This window comes from Helicoverpa armigera, chromosome 23, assembly GCF_030705265.1.
Source record: "Helicoverpa armigera isolate CAAS_96S chromosome 23, ASM3070526v1, whole genome shotgun sequence".
Lineage (NCBI taxonomy): Eukaryota > Metazoa > Arthropoda > Insecta > Lepidoptera > Noctuidae > Helicoverpa > Helicoverpa armigera.
Genome location: NC_087142.1, coordinates 1,517,389 through 1,533,915, shown reverse-complemented (window position 1 = coordinate 1,533,915; position 16,527 = coordinate 1,517,389). Strand labels below are relative to the sequence as shown.

Below are 16,527 nucleotides of genomic sequence, written 5' to 3'. Positions count from 1 at the left end.
ATAAACTCGCGGTCTTCATGGCCCAACAGCGAACGAGTTCTTACCGGTGTGTCAACTGTACGGATCAAGTAACGGCATTTTATTTGTGTGTGTGTGTATGTATGTATTAAGTGTTAAGTTTGTTTGTCACCAATGTGGTACAAGCTTTATATGTATATGTGCTTAGCTTAGATAGGCGTTTATTGTTTGGCTACTTTTTTAAGGGGGAAATTATAGTTATGTAGTAAATGGGGCTTCAAATTAGTCGGTCAATAATTCAGCTGTTTTTTGGTCTAGATCTATTACGGATGCTAAGGTAGACGATTCCAATGGCTTATACATTTTCAGTTGCACAGAGAACGGATGCAAGCCATTCGCAAAAATAAGTGTATTCTTTACGATACTGTTAACCAATCCTTTTAAAAAATGTAGAAAGATATATGCTCTTAACCAATAACTGATAAGCGGTCAGAATAGGGAGTAGCTTGTGATAATACACTAGTCTCGACTTCACTTAGATAGCTTAAAAATCACCCTTACCGTTGTTAAGAAAAGGCTTGTCACATGTTGATGTGCCGTCCCTATTTATATAAAATGGAACTGCTTGGTCACAACTAACTATTATCTCGTACACAATCCTGGACCAATAAAATTCGGGACGATCAAGAATTTTCTTAGCAACATTATCAGCCTTAAATCTGCGATACTATAGGTATATTCAGTATCGATGCAGCACTCGTCTTCAAAACAATAATCAATATCAATTATATTGTGTCTGTTTATCCCGTTTCTTGCAATGATGTGAGCTAATCGATTATACGAGTAATGTGCTAGGGAGAGTCGACAAAATCATCACTTAAGAGCCCCCTTTGATGAGATCTAGAAAAAAAAGGTAAATAATTCAAACTTAAGGATTGTTATGATTTTCACAAACTTTCGTTGGTTGACCTTTTCTCACTTTTTGCATTTTTTTTTAAGTCTTATTTTTATTTAAGTCTATTTTTCCTAGTGTCTTCGTAATTGTGCTGTGAAAAGTCTTATAATAGAGGAGAGAAGAATGGCTAAGTAACAGGGCTACTGAGTAAAACTTGGCCCGGTAGATTCGTGGATGGGAGACCTATCTTAAAGGTAGCGAGTATCTCCAGTTTTTGGAAAGCACGACTTTAATTTAAAGCGTATGGTTCGGCTTTACGTTTATTGGCCAACGAAAACCTGCGTGCAGATTTTTTGTTTACATAAATAAAACGAGTTTTATATGCTAACAAGACGTGAGATCATAAAATACAATACTTTTAAATGAAATTAACTTTGGAAGATACTCTAACGTTCTTCAAAAACAAGTGTTAATCATCATATAAAAAACTAGCAATGTTAGTTTAACACCTTGTGTTAGTGTCAAGTCTTCTTTTTTTGGTGTCCACCTATAATATTTTTCCTCTAAGTTTTGGTGCAGTGGGAGAGTATCAGACTTCTACTGATTAATCGGTACCCACCTCCCACTCTTTCTAACAATCCTGCAACTTCAGTCTAGAGTCTTATATTTGTTTTTAATCCATCATAGGTTTGTTATTTTATTTTTGCCTGTATTACTTAATACAGGTAGGCTTGTTATATAATGTCACGAAAGTCGTCTCTCTCTAAAATGCAGAAGAAAGAAGAGAAGCCCCACATAACCTCCCCATCTAACCGGGCGGTGTGTGTATGCGTCAGGCATTTTCCTCAGCTGAACCAAAAACAAAAAGGCTTATTACATAATAATCGTCATATGGAATTAGACTCATTTTCCTAGGGGTATTGGGTGGCCCGACTTGTCAAGTCAGATAGGCTTGTAAAACACTGGTACAGATATACCACTTAGGATTTAAGGTACTGTTATAAAGAAAACTGTGTTATGGTTCGCTATGGGATTGTACAAAGGTTACATTATGGGTCATAGTTAGTAATGGTTTTACAAATCCCTTGGATAAGGACAAAGTGTTATAGTATTTTTAGGTGCTGTCTTTTATTTGTTTTTACCTTTAAAATAACTGACAACATTAAAAACTATCCTAGTTTCGCCAAAATATGGACTTGCGGCTGCGACAGCACTCAATAAGAGCAAAATTGCGTACAAATCCGTGCAGACGTTTTTGAATGTATCGCGAATAAACAAACAAACAGACTGACATAAGAAGATTTTGAAATAAATAAAAAAAACAATTATGCTAATTCTGCAGCAGTTTATTTCTTTCAGTTTGCATTTTAGCATTTTATTATATTCCTAGAATCGAACAACACTGGCACATAACAAACATTGACTTTTTAAGACAAAAACACATAAAAAAAAAACAAATCAAACATGGCGACCGTACTTTTAACATTTATCTTCCTATTAGCACGATTCTTTAAGTAAATATTTAATATAATATAATTGCTAACTGGTTGTAAATGCATATATATGCGACCTATTTAGTCGAGTTGGTCAGTGGAACTAAATAGTTTAAGCACTCATAACGTTCTTTAAAAATAATTCACTATGAAGGTTTTAATAGGTTTGTGTGTTTTGGTGTTCGTCGCCGTATCTTATAGCAAGCCTCATAGCTCTAGAGGTTGTTTGTATATTTTGGGTAATTGTGAGTATCATTTTCTTATACTTTATCACCATTATAAAACTTTCTATTAGCCCACTGTAAGGTACAGGTCTCAATACGACTGCACGAGCCTTTTTCCCAACTATGTTGGCGTCGGCTTCCAGTCTAACTGGATGCAGCTGAGTACCAGTCTTTTATAAGGAGCGACTGCCTATCTGACCTCCTCTAGTCAGTTAACCGTGCAACCCAATACCCTTAGGTAAGACTGGTTGTCAGTCTTACTGGCTACTGACTAACCGTAACGAATGCCAAGGATGTTCAAAAGACAGCCGGGACCCACCAATTTAACGTGTCTCCCGAAGCAGAGAATCTCGTCATAACAAGATGTTCACACATCCAGAGACCCGCCGCGCTAAGCGTTGCTTAACCTTATGATTGATCGACTCGTACGGCTGTTACTTAGCTACAAATAAACATGATCGAGGAAAAACAGACTCAATCAAAACTCACGTTTGCCAAGGAAATCTTATACAAAAATGCTTCTATCTTAATCACTTCTAATGATACCGGTCTCACGACTGGACATACCTATACATGATAATTACATTAATTGTTTATCAATGACCTAAGATATTTAAAGCGATCGTCTTCTGTCTGAATGCTCAGTCGACTTATATAGTTCACGTAAATAGGTCGTGTTGTAAAATAAGTTTTATTTTTGTAATATGAAGGTTGTAATTGCTCTGTGCGTTTTGGCCTTAGTGGCATTGTCTTATGGAAACCCTCATTCAAGAGGCTGTATTTACGTTATGGGAAGATGTGAGTGTACCATAATATATTTTTTCTAACCGCTTCCAAAAAAAGGTGGTTCTCAGTTTGACTTGTATGTATGTATGTATGTATGTATGTGCTCGATTAGCTAACGTTTGACTGAACTGATTTTGATGTGGTTTATAGCATAGTATTTGTAGAACCTAGGAGCAGGTTTTATGTATATTTTGAAGTTGTTTTTTAAAGAATTTAAGTAGGCCTATTTGTAAAATTGTGAGCGTTTTGCAGACATGCCTATGTTTAATTTTACTAGTTTTGATAGAAACTGTAGTCATATTCAATGAAACGTGTATCCATTATCGATATGAAACTAATGCATTCACTACATTGTATATATTTATCTACATTATATAGCGTTATATATTATATAACATTATATATTATGTGTGTCATTCAATGTACTCGATTTATTCCGCATCAGTACATGCATACACGTTTCAGTTCAAATTAAATGCATTTTATAGCGTTTCAATACCCTTACGAGGTAGACTAAATATTGTGTTTGATTAGAAATCTAGATTCTAGATTTAAATCAACTAAAATTTGACTGAATAAAAACAGCCATCTCAACGTTCCACACAATCTGTATCTCCGTGTCAAATTTCATCTTAAACAGTTTAGCCCTTTTAAAGTGAAAGTGTAATAAAATAAAATCATTCTCGCGTTTATAATAGGTATATGTAAGGATATTCTTCTTAATTAATTAGAATATACAATTAATTAATTCTTCTGCCATGAAGCAAATGGATCCCCTGCAGTTTTTGAAAAAATATAATTTTTGATCCACAATATATTCTTGTGCCTTGGCCATTTTTTATCGGCTGATGCAACGTTGAGGTCAATAACCTCTATGTTTGGTGTCCAAAAATAAAAATGTAAACAGGTCCTCATCGTCTGTTAGGGTCGTTTTCACATATTATTTACCAAACCAGGAAAGTTTATGTTTTCAAATAGGTTTCGTAAGGTGTGATAATAGTATAGGAAGGAAGTGTGAATTAAATATTTTACTGCATAAGTTTACATAGTTTCTCTCATTTAGGAAATCAAAATCATTACTTTATTATAGGAGCTTTCGGCAGCAATTTCACTAGCTTCCTGAAAGAATCATCCCGTACATGACAGGAATAAACAGTAGGATATGTTCTCCTAATTTATAAGCTATTTTACTGCCACGTTGCATCAAAATCCTTTCAGCCGAGCAATTTTGCTATATAAGATCTAAAATAATCAGCCGAATTTTCGTCTCAATTCCTACTTAGTTACAAAATATTATTGTTTTGAAACAAGTGAAATTATCTGCAAAGTTTATCGAAGAGGTCAACTAAGAAACTGGTACAGCATTAATAGATATGATAATAATTTAATCAAACATAAACTTGTCGGATTTAGTTGACCTTGATATGAACAAGTTTAGAGTTTTTAGCAGTTACTACCTGGAGTTACATGTGGTATTCGCTATTTAAAGAATCTCCAAAAATAATTTGGGTTCGGTTTTAAGTCAATAAGACAGGACCATTCGAAGTTCCCTTTGATCCGCATAAGTCAATTTACAAGTTTTGGTAATATTTTTAATTTTTACAAGCACTTTCGTTGTGCACTATACATATTACAAAAAATGAAAATCTACACCATGAATCAGTTTATCTATTTCTATCTATTCAGTAGTTTGGAGATACTTAATGGTGATGAAAAACGACTTTAGTTTTCCAATATTTTGTGACTTCTTCTTATGAATTCCATTGCAATTAATCGATGTTTTTGGTACCCATAAAATTACATCATTTATCATTCCCTACCCGCATCCCCCATGTGGAGGAGATAATCAGATAGGCAGTTGATCCATGTAAAATACTGGTACTCAACTCTAAAGGATAACCGTACCCTGAAAGCTGAGCTCTAGGTATAACCTCCTCCTCCGAGCCTTTTTCCCAAACTATGTTGGGGTTGGCTTCCAGTCTAACCAGATGTAGCTGAGTACCAGTGCTTTACAAGGAGCGACTGCCCTATCTGACCCCCATACCCAGTTACCCGGGCAACCCAACACCCCTTGGTTAGACTGGTGTCAGACTTACTGACTTCTGACTACCCGTAACGACTACCAAGCTCTAGGTATAACATAGTTGAGAAAAGGCTAGGCAGATGACTTTCCTATTGTCTCATCAAAAACCTTACTTACATAAACCATGGCCCTAATTCGAGTATTTATTATGTAAAATCCTATGGGCAACCACTTTAAGTTATTGAGGTCAAGTACCACAATAAACCATGTATTTATCTTTCCTGGCTCGAGTTACGCCTTGTGTTAGTCATTTGTTTAATGTGTTTTAATGGGTAAATGATGTTTACTTGACTCAAGGTGTACAAAAATATTTTCACGACCTCCAGTCAGTTTTTTTTCAAAGTGAGTAATCGTCATCAGCTTATTATTAGATATTTAAAACAACTAGGATAAGCACATAATATTAGGCTTTATTCGTTAATATCTGCAAGAAGAGATTTATCCAAAGAAACCTTATATTGAAAAATACTGTTCTTGCAAGAGAAGATCCTATAGGATATATAACAGACGAGCAATTAAAATATAATTTCTTAATTAATAGGTTTGATTGAGGAGCTTAGAAGATCGTTAAAAATTCTCTTTAGTAAAGAACACTTAAATACTCTTCAGTCTAATGAGCTAAAATGAGCTATCCCAATGTAGCATTGATTTATATAAATAGACATTCGTGAATGTATTAACAACTTTTCGAGAGAAACTAGTAGTTTTCTTAAAAAATAAAATGGGAAAGTCAATATTTAAAAGACAATAAAATAGTAATAATTGTGCTCTTTAAATAACATAGATAAGTCTTTCTCAAAGTTCAATGATAATAAAACACTGAAATTATTAACTTTAATTAACCAAACTACTTAACCAAACCCAAATACACATTTCTAACCAGAACTATACGAAAATGTAGTCAAACTGATTAAACCGACAACGGGTAACTATGTAAAATATTTTAAAATGACTACGCGAGAGTTTGATCCCAAACTTTAGATAAAACAAATTTAAATGCATGAACAACTGTTCATATTGGAAAATGCAATTTGCAATTTGCGTATATTCTAAACTCATTGTCAAATAAACAAATTGTTTATAAATAGAAGTCCATTTTGTTAATTAGTTCCTTTGTTTTTAGTGAACATGTTTCATATTTGTGTTTGGTAATTATGTGCAAATTATCATGACAGAGTTTAATGGAGCCTTTTCCTAACTTTATTGTTATTTGATTGGGGACTTCATAATCTACACTACATTACATCTACACTACATTATTACAAAAAGGCAGAATATGAGTTTGTATCGTTGTAGGTTTATATTTCGCTTGACTGAGCCAATTGCATAATTCTAGAAACCACGTATTTTGTGAGTGGCTATAATTATCCGGGTGCGGGAAGTTGTTCCCTCTGGACTCCAAACCATGTGAATCACTTAGTCATGGAACTGGAATCGTTGCTCTAGCTAGATAATCAGAAACAATGATTTTAGAACAGCTGATAAATTAAACCCTTAGCTAATATTTTTAAAGCTGCCTTTAAACATTTATTTTTAACATTCTGCTGTTAATCCGAAAATCGAATCTGGGAACCCATAAACAGCATTCGCTCTCTGATACTACAAGACCAACGATGTGCTTAACATGAAATCCTAAAATCCATTTATTTTCCACAGGTTACAAGGAGTGTGAAGAAGGCACACACGCGTACACCACTGGCTGCGGCCCCAAGACTCCTGAAGCCACCTGCGACAACCCAACTCCTCAGGCAGAGAAGGCCATCATCTGTGACTATTCAGCTTGCTACTGTGACCCTCCCACAGTCAGGGATACTGCCAGCGGCAAATGTGTGCGTCGGGAAGAGTGCCCTAAAAAGGCGTAATAAACCGCCTTTTGGCGAGGTCGCCTCGATTTGAGTCTAAAGTGTGTATTGAAAGACTCGAGTTATATGTAAGAATTAATTGTTTAAATAAACAGGCTCGAAATGAGTATCTAAAATACTGAGTTGGCTTTTTAAAGTACTCATGAAATATATATTTTTTGGTTACAAATACTTGATATCATAAAATTGTAGGTACATGAACCAATTTCGTGCCACATCTTTGTTCGTAACAAATTAGATTATTAATTTGTTTTATAATTACATGTAGTTGATATTACTCATTCAGAAGATGCAATAGTATTTTTTTAAAATAAAACTATGTTATTAAGTAAATTGTTTGTTTTATTACAACTTTACATATTAAAGCAAAGATTATCCCGAATATTCAGAAATAGAAGAAATTCAAGACACCCACATCTGCCTACATTTTAAGTGCTTGTACCTATACTGTATAAAATAACTGAGATAAAAACAACCTTTAGATATTTTCTATCTTTATAATGCCTTTGTTAAGCTGTCTATAGAAAACATGGAAAATTCCTTAAGGCTTATAAATGTTATTCAGACAGATCAGTAGTAAATTTATTTCTTTCTGCTTTTTATTTCTGTCATATATTGCGTCATATGTTTGTGCTTAGTGAGCTTAAGAGGGGTACACTTAACACACACTGCCCACTTTTTAGTTGGCCGATAGTGCGTTTGGTTGGCTCATAAATCAGTATGAAGATGAATATTATTAATCACATAACAACGACAAGGTATTTAGCCGGTATCATATAAACAAAAAGTTTTGAACTACATAATTGAATTAAAAATATTTTTTTCAAACCATCAGTCAGAAACTGTCGGCAGACTGTTTAGTTGTCAGTGTGCGTTTACTCTAATTGTTGTGCTATTCTCGTTTTCATGACGTCAATTTATTGTAAAACTGCTATAATGCCCCGTAATATGTATATCGATTTTAGAATTTGTATAAGCCGTATTACAGTCAAAAAATATATTAATATAGAAGCAGTACCTTTACAGTTATATTTAACATTGCCTACGTTCCTAATTGTGATTATATTAATGCTGCCGTCACTCTTTGTGAATCTCATGAAAATTATTTCAATCGTTTTTGAGTTTACTGCAACTATAAAAGGACTTTTTATATTTTAGAATTCAGTACACATGCAAAGAATTGGCATAGGTAACTTGTTTTTTTTGCCTAAAATTGCTTATCGCCCTAGGCCTAGCCAGTTATCAGTTTCGACTAATTAATTTTTCTTTTCCGTCGAGTATTTGTTATTCAGAGCGATTGTGAGTTGCCCACGTCTCAAAACAGGAAAACAGCTATACATGTACAATATTACCTACTGCTTATATTATAATTTGGTTATTAACAGTTCATTTGCGGTGCTCATTACGCGTTGTTCCCTTATATGTTACTATTCGAAGTTGCTTGTTGTAAATTTAAAGTATATTTATTGAATAATAATGAAGGTGTTTATGTTATTGCTTATTTTGGCCCTAATTGCCCTGTCGTATTGTACCCCTGAACCTGAAGAATGCTATTATGATTCTAGAGGATTATGTAAGTAGTTTATTTGTTTTATGTTTCATTAATTTATAGGAGGTACTTAGCTGACTCTTTAGGCCTGGTGGCATTTTACACCAAAACCGCATATAAAGTGTGCATAAATTACTTCGATATACCTATTTATTATATGAGCGTGAAATATTTAGTTTTCTAAGGAAGGCAAAGGAAATAAATAATTTCTAATAGCAACTGCTAGAATAATATTATAAATGTGATGCCAGAAATTCTTATCAGAATATTTAATTTAAATTTTTGTTTGAATCAATGTTTTTGAAAGTTATCTCAGAAACAAAAACGTTTAGGTTAAAGGCTAGAAGTGAAAAAAATGTAGACTGATAAATATTAAAAAAAATATATATTTGTACCTAACACATTAATGTTTCGAAGCGATAAATATAAAACTATTATTGATAATGTATAAAATCGATTCTTTAAAACATACAGAAAGATTGCGTTGCTGAAGAGTTTGTTCCCCCAAAAACCCGGAAAGTCGAGACGGGCGGTCATTTTTGAGTCTGACTTTTGTACCATTGACCTTCAAAGAGTTTGAAGTCCTACTTTGAACAAAACACTTCTTAATTTTAATAAATGTCCTTCTTTTACCAGGTATGGGCGAATGTGAGCCAGGAACCTACTCTTACACTTCCAACTGCGACCAGATGATGATACCTGAACCCACTTGTGATACCCCAACTCCTCAAGAGGAAGAGGCTCCCTGTGACTATTCAGCTTGCTACTGTAAGGCACCAACTGTGAGAGACACGAGTAGTGGCAAATGTGTGCCTTTGGAACAGTGCCCTAAGAAACAGGTTTAGCCTTTTTGCGAGGCTGCCTCGATTTGAGGCTTTTTTGTTTGAATAAATATATTTTTTATTTTAGAGTCAGATTTGTGTTTTATGATGATGAAAAGATGATGAAAAGCTTTGATAAAGTACTTCGAGAAATAAAGGATTATTTTAATTAGCAATAACAATTATTTAGTGACGGTTTTCTTTGATAAAGAAACACAATCAATTAATGAAACATTTAAACTAATATTATAAAGCGGAAACTTTTTGTGTGTAGGCATGTACAATAAACACTCCGAAACTACTGAACTGATTTGGGACTTTCACTGTTGGGAAGCTAAATTATCCCTGAGTACCATGGATACGGGGGTACAAGATAAAGAAGCAAAAATAAAGATCAAAAAGCCTAGAACATTAAAATCGTTTTCTGATTTAGATAGGTACTATTCTGTAAGCCCTCACTGAGGTTATTGACCTCACAAAACCCTTCGCTATTGTAACGTACCACACATAACATTAAACCATCCCTTTGTGCCGATATTCACAAATCCAAAATCGGACATAAACGGCTTAAAAAAACATTCGATGTCGTTTGTTAAGATTTATGTGTAAAAATAAAACGTGCACCAAATTAGATCAGACCTTATGAAAGGTTAAAGTTCAATGAACTCTGGCAGGTGTTGGAAGTCAGGATTATGTGAATCGATAAGAAATACTGTATTGATTATAGAGAAACAAGATTTTTATGACTAGTCTTCATCTGTCTAGTCTTTTCCCAACTATGTTGGGGTCGGTTTCCAGTCTAACCGAATGCAGCTGAATAGCAGTGTTTTACAAGGAGCGACTGCCTATCTGACCTTCTCAACTCAGTTAGGGACCCGGGCAACCCAATAGCCCCACATCTGACTGATTGTCAGTCTTGCTGGCTTCTGGCAGCCTGAAGCGACTGCCTATAACGTAGCATAAAAAAATAAGTTCACTATGACATCACACTAAAAACTAATTATAATTAACTCTTCCTACTAGGGTAATTTAAAAATAATTCTACTACACGACTTAACTAGAAAAATAAAGACGCAATTTTCCTGTTTATATTTTTTTTTGCAATTGTAAACAACACTAGGGATGTTCTTTGTTTTAAAAGCGAATAGTTTCGGATATCGAATATACGAAAAGCGGTTTTAAATTTCGAACCCGTATGCGCCATTTTGTTTGTGTGTTGACATATTGATGAGTATGTCATTAAATTGGAATAGGGGTGAGAATTTGAACCTTTGAATATCCGAATCGGTGTGCAATGAAAAGGGGAAGTTTGCGCGGATTTTTTTTGCAATCTGAGGAATGTAGGTACTGCTTAATCTGTATTCGTAGTTTTATATATCGTGGTATATGTATGCGTTAGATTTAAATCGAAATAAAATTGGAGACATCAATCCGAATACGACAATCATTATTTTGATACACACTACGCCAATTGTTATATGTATGTATTGGCTCACTGTTTCTTTTCTTAGCTCTTACTATCCCACTGCTGGGCAAAAGCCTCCCCATTTTGTCTCACACCTCTTGATCCTTTGTGTGGCACTTGTTAGTACATTCTTGTGTAGTATATTTCTGCTCAGTTATAAATCCGAATTCTAACATATAAAAAAAATCCTTAATAATTATGTTTTACCACATCACTAGCTATCGTCGTCAAATATTCTGGCCATGCTCACACAACGCACGATATGCTTAAACAAGTTTTATATTTAAATGCGCATCTCCGCTGCAGGTGCATTACAATTTACATTTAAGTATGCACTTTATTTTGCCGGTCATTTGCCTTTTCTAATGAGTTTAAGACATTTTTCCTTTTTGGATTTTGCATATTTTAAAGAAGTGGCTTGGAATCTGATTACTGTAGACTTTCGAAAAAGAACTCGTTTATTTTAATTCTGATTAAAACTAGAATGAACATTATTTGAAGTTTTTTTCTATGTCTTTTTTTGATATTTTATTAATTTGATCATGTATGTACATACAAAAACGATCGTTGGACAAGTACCTACAGTATAGAATAGAAGGTAAATACAAATATAATCAAACATAAAAAAACTAGAAAATCCAAATAAAATTAAAACAGAATTTAAATTCAACAATTATTTAGTTCGAAACGAATGCAAAGTGCTCCAAGTTAGTAGTTACTGGACAAGAAAGTCGACAAAGTCAGGAAAATGATTAATTACTAGCTCTGCAGTGCTCAGTGCACAGTGAGACAGCAAAGTGAAATAAATAAATACCAACCGACAGACGTTCTTGGAACCCTAAAAGGGTAAAAACGCCTGTACAAGGCACTCAATTTTTATTTGGATTTTTACTGTTTTTAACACGATTTTATTAGGTCGTGTATGTAACTGTGTAATGGAATCAAAGGTAATTAAGTTAATGATCTTCTAAGGATTGAAAATCGGCAGCTGTTTGCAGTACCGATGGCAATACAATATTTGGTGTGCCGAACTGATGATGGAGCTGAAAAGATTCGAACTTCATGATGGAACGTCGTATAGCTGTGCATTATAAAAGTGTGATTTTAAATTGATTAAAGTTTTGGGTTTGATTCGTAAATAAAAGTGACATTGGATATGAATAAAAAATGCCGGATTACTAAAGGGACTAAAGACATATTTTAATTTTTATTTATTTTTTTTGCTTTTTTAATACCATACTATAAAGCTTTCAATTTTATAACAACTGAATTTATTATAATACCTAAAACGTGTCCCAAACTAGAGCGAAAACCATAAAAATCCAATTTAAAAACGTTATTTAGTTTTAGCTTTTTACTGGGATACTTGTAATATTTATAGTAAATATTTCTAGACCTGAAAATAAAAATAAAAATATTGTAATATTAAAAGTCAAAGAAATACAAGCCCAACAACAGGCCCAGCTACCTCACTCGTACCTTCAAGTATTTCTAAAGAATTCTGTTACGCTATACCTTTTACCATTTGTACTAAAAGATATCTCAGGTTGCGTCCAAAAAAGATATCGAATATTCCAGAAATTTGTCTTTTCACCCAAATTATACTGACGCTGTCGCCATTATGCTTCCTATACTTACTTTTGAGAGGATTCAGTTACATTCTTAGAAAAATATAGGTAAATTCACATTTTTCAAATATTCATGATGTCATGTTATGTTAGGTTGTATTTTTATTATTTTTAAATGTATTTTATTTTTTTGGAGATCTAGTTACATTTCGAAAGGCAGGTTAATAATTACGGGTAGTAGTCAAAAGCAAGAAAAGTCTGACTAAAAGTCTTACCAAAGCGCGTCGGGTGGCTCAGGTAACTGGACATGGGGAACCATGTAAAACTCTACTTACTAGTCGGCTACAACCAGTTATTCTGGCAGTTCACCCCAACATAGCCGAGAAAAGGCCAAACAAATTACGAATCATTACTGTCACCATAAGACAGAAGTTATTATTTAGAAAGTCAAAGTCCCAGCTTTCCCAACTTCGCTATTGTCCCAAAACTCTATTAAAGGCGGAATTAATAATATTCGCGTTTCGGAAATCTGACAAACTTACACTGTATTTAATAAACGCCGTGACAGCCATCAGATTGTCGGCAAAGATTACTTTTTTCACCTTTATTATTTTCACACTGGTTGTCAGTTGTCAGGACATAGTAAAGTCTATGGAGAAGGCCAAGTTTTATTAAGGTCATGGAAACCTAAAGGGCTTCTGAAGTAATATTGTTGTCTTAAGATCTGTCAGGTGTTTTCTAAAGCCATAACTATTACATATATCTGCCTAGCATTTTTCCGATCTACGCTGGCAACGGCTTCCAGTCTAATTACGAGAGCCTAAAGCCACAATTACTTATGCATTTTTAAAGTATATCTTTGATGCTGCTGAATATTTTAAAAATCAAAGTCCTCAAACGCGACTTTCTGCCTTTGTGCTAGCCTTTACGTATTTCAATATTTATGTGTACCTACTGAACGAATTAACAACATGCGGTTTCGAAGGAAAGTAGAGTTATTTTTGAAAATGAGTTTCAAATAAAATTTTGTAAATAAATAAAAAAATAAAATGGATACTATTGTATGGAATTGTTTTACTGTTAAAACTTTGTTGTAACAGGGATCAAGTCCAGGTTTAATATAAGAGTATTTGATGGCACAAATATCAAAATATTTGGAGACTATTCATCTGGTTGTATTATGTGGCAAATCCTTGTGATTTCACCCGGTTTTGAAACAAAAATGAATTAAATTTTGTTTCCTCAATTATGATTTTGTAGATGAAAAAGGTTTGTTAGTTCTAAACAAAATAATATTGTGTTCACCAATAATAATTTAGGTAGGTAAATAATAAAAATGATGGATGCAATTTGATGAATAGGTAACCAACCAGGGATTATTCATCACGTAATGTATTTGTTAAAGTTTTTAATCTCATAGTTGTTTCAACAAATAACATTGATATTTAATTTATACACATGTACCTGTTGCTGACTTTACTGGATGACTATATATTTAATGAAATTTTAAAAAAAGACTAGTAGTAGCCATCAACAGTTTTTTGTCTTACTTCAAAAGAAGGAAGTTTCATTTCGATTTTGGCTACTTGGTGTTTTCTTCAATAAAAAAATTTGCAAATTGTAAGAGTACTTTTTTTGCTAATCCAGTTTTGCCTGTAGATATCACAAAATTACATTTGTGATTTACGGTTGGCACACAGCACTAATTGCAATTGTTGAAATATTGCTGATACTTGTTTTTTCAAGTTAAAATGGAGTAATTATTGTCATAAGGTTTAGTAATATAGTGTAAAATCCTGTAAGGAAAGTGCACCTTGTTTTGCTGGCGAAGATTTTTATAAGACATCCTGTGTGCCTTTTTATTTATTTACTAGCTTCCTTCAGCTGTTTGAACTGCGTTTCATGGAAACTACATCTTGCACCTTGCACAGATATGCCACTGATGATAATCGATTTTCTCTTTCCTTTATTTTTCAGGCAACTAAGACAATTTTTCAGTGTAGATATATCTTTTCAGACTAGATATATTTCCTGGTCTCACATAGAATAGACTCAAGATACTGACTAACCTAAAGCAATATTGAAATGATTGCGGTTGCCAATCCAGTCAGATCACGCACTGATTCATTCACACTTAGTATAGGAAATCATCAGCACTTAACAATTTCAACCCCATTTTTTTAAAAAGTAAGTTAAAAAAACAGAAATCGTCTCTACCCACACCTTTTACCCACATCTGAAAAATCTGATTCAACGATATTTCTAAGCGCTGTGATTACATTAGACAGTTCAAAGGCACCTGTATGCTGGTGCTCTGCCTATACTCCTCGTTCTATGGAGTTCACAAAACAATCGAATGTTGAACGCTCCCGCGGAGATGACGCTTCGAAACGCATTATGGGATTGTGGTACTATTTGTTCTCGATGGAGAGAAGTGAGTTATTTTTGTGTTTGATTTAAAGTTCTTTATAGAGTTCTTTACACAAGCTTAAACTACTTATCTTTTAAATAACAAAATACTATACACAAAATTAACTTATGATTAATTTGGCAAAAAGACAAAGTAAATTCTACAAGTAGTTTCACCCACCTTCTGTGGAAACTACTTCACGAATGCACTGAATAGAAACCTACCCTGCTCCCACAATAAACAGGGTATCTGACATTGTTTTTTTTTTCAAATCGGATAAACAGTTCTTGAGATTAGGGCTATCAAGCAAACAAACAAATAAACTCTTCAACTTCACCTTTTATTGTAATTTTTAACAGTTGCGCAGTTTTTAGATACTGTGTAATAAATCTTGGCAACCTGAAGCATTTTTTGCTATTCTTCAATTAAAAATTATAAATTTAAAAAACCCCCGACCCAAAAAAAGTATGCAATAATTATGACAAAAGGTTAAAAACGCTAAACCCTATAAAAAGCAAAAAATAACTTTTAACACTACGTAAACTAAATTTTGACGTGTCGGGGGACCGCTCTAATTCATTACTTTAGATACGTGTTTTTTTTTTAAACGAATGTTGTAATTAGGTAAGTATCATTTTATTTATGTAAGTATTTATGAAGGTAAAAAGCGGTCCCCCGACACGTCAAAATTTAGTTTACGTAGTGTTAAAAGTTATTTTTTGCTTTTTATAGGGTTTAGCGTTTTTAACCTTTTGTCATAATTATTGCATACTTTTTTTGGGTCGGGGGTTTTTTAAATTTATAATTTAATTTTATTTCATGCTTTTTAAAGGAGCTCCTTAATTTTTCCTTCTTTCATTTAATTTATTTTATCTTAAGATGGGGTCGCTATATACGATCTCGGCCAAAGGAAGCTGTTTAACAATCCTCATGACAAACTGGCTCTGGGAGAATTGCACAGACTGAGAAACAATAAAGATTAACCTTTGGACATTCTAGATTTTCAGCAAAAATATAAATCGGTTTATCCGTTTCATTCCGGCATTTCAGGGTTTCATCCGCCACATCCCATTTCCAGCATCAGGTTCTCGTCAAGACAAATTCAACGAGCCCAAACTCGATGGGTTTACTAAAAGGCAGTTCAGGGTTACGTCTCCTACCTTCGTGCCCTAACAGCAGACCAGCTCAGTGGTTCCAAAAGACATTAGGGTTTCAAAATTCAGATCCCACATATACTTGCAAGTAAACAGAGCGTGTAACATTCCTATCACATCTAGCAAACGAGCTGATGACCTTGAAGACCTGAACCGATTTCCACCAAACATAGCTAAGAACACTCCCGACTGACATACCTTTTAAACAAAAAAAACCGCATTACAATCGGATCATCCGTTTGGGAGCTACGATGCCACA

At 33.8% G+C, this 16,527-nt stretch overlaps 1 protein-coding gene across 2 annotated transcripts; it reads left to right on the top strand.

Moving 5' to 3' along the window:
* The first annotated feature begins 2,438 nt into the window (after window positions 1-2,438).
* On the top strand, window positions 2,439-7,374 carry LOC110381998 (serine protease inhibitor 3). Of its 2 annotated transcripts, none has more exons than XM_021342446.3 (2): window positions 2,439-2,591; window positions 7,096-7,374. In XM_021342446.3, exons 1-2 carry the CDS (start codon window positions 2,495-2,497, stop codon window positions 7,299-7,301), a joined length of 303 nt encoding a protein of 100 aa, XP_021198121.3. In that variant the 5' UTR covers window positions 2,439-2,494; the 3' UTR covers window positions 7,302-7,374. The 2 variants fall into 2 exon arrangements, with proteins under 2 accessions (XP_021198121.3, XP_021198122.3); XM_021342447.3 differs by lacking the exon at window positions 2,439-2,591 and adding an exon at window positions 3,212-3,368 and having other exon boundaries at window positions 7,096-7,354.
* The last annotated feature ends 9,153 nt before the right edge of the window (window positions 7,375-16,527 follow it).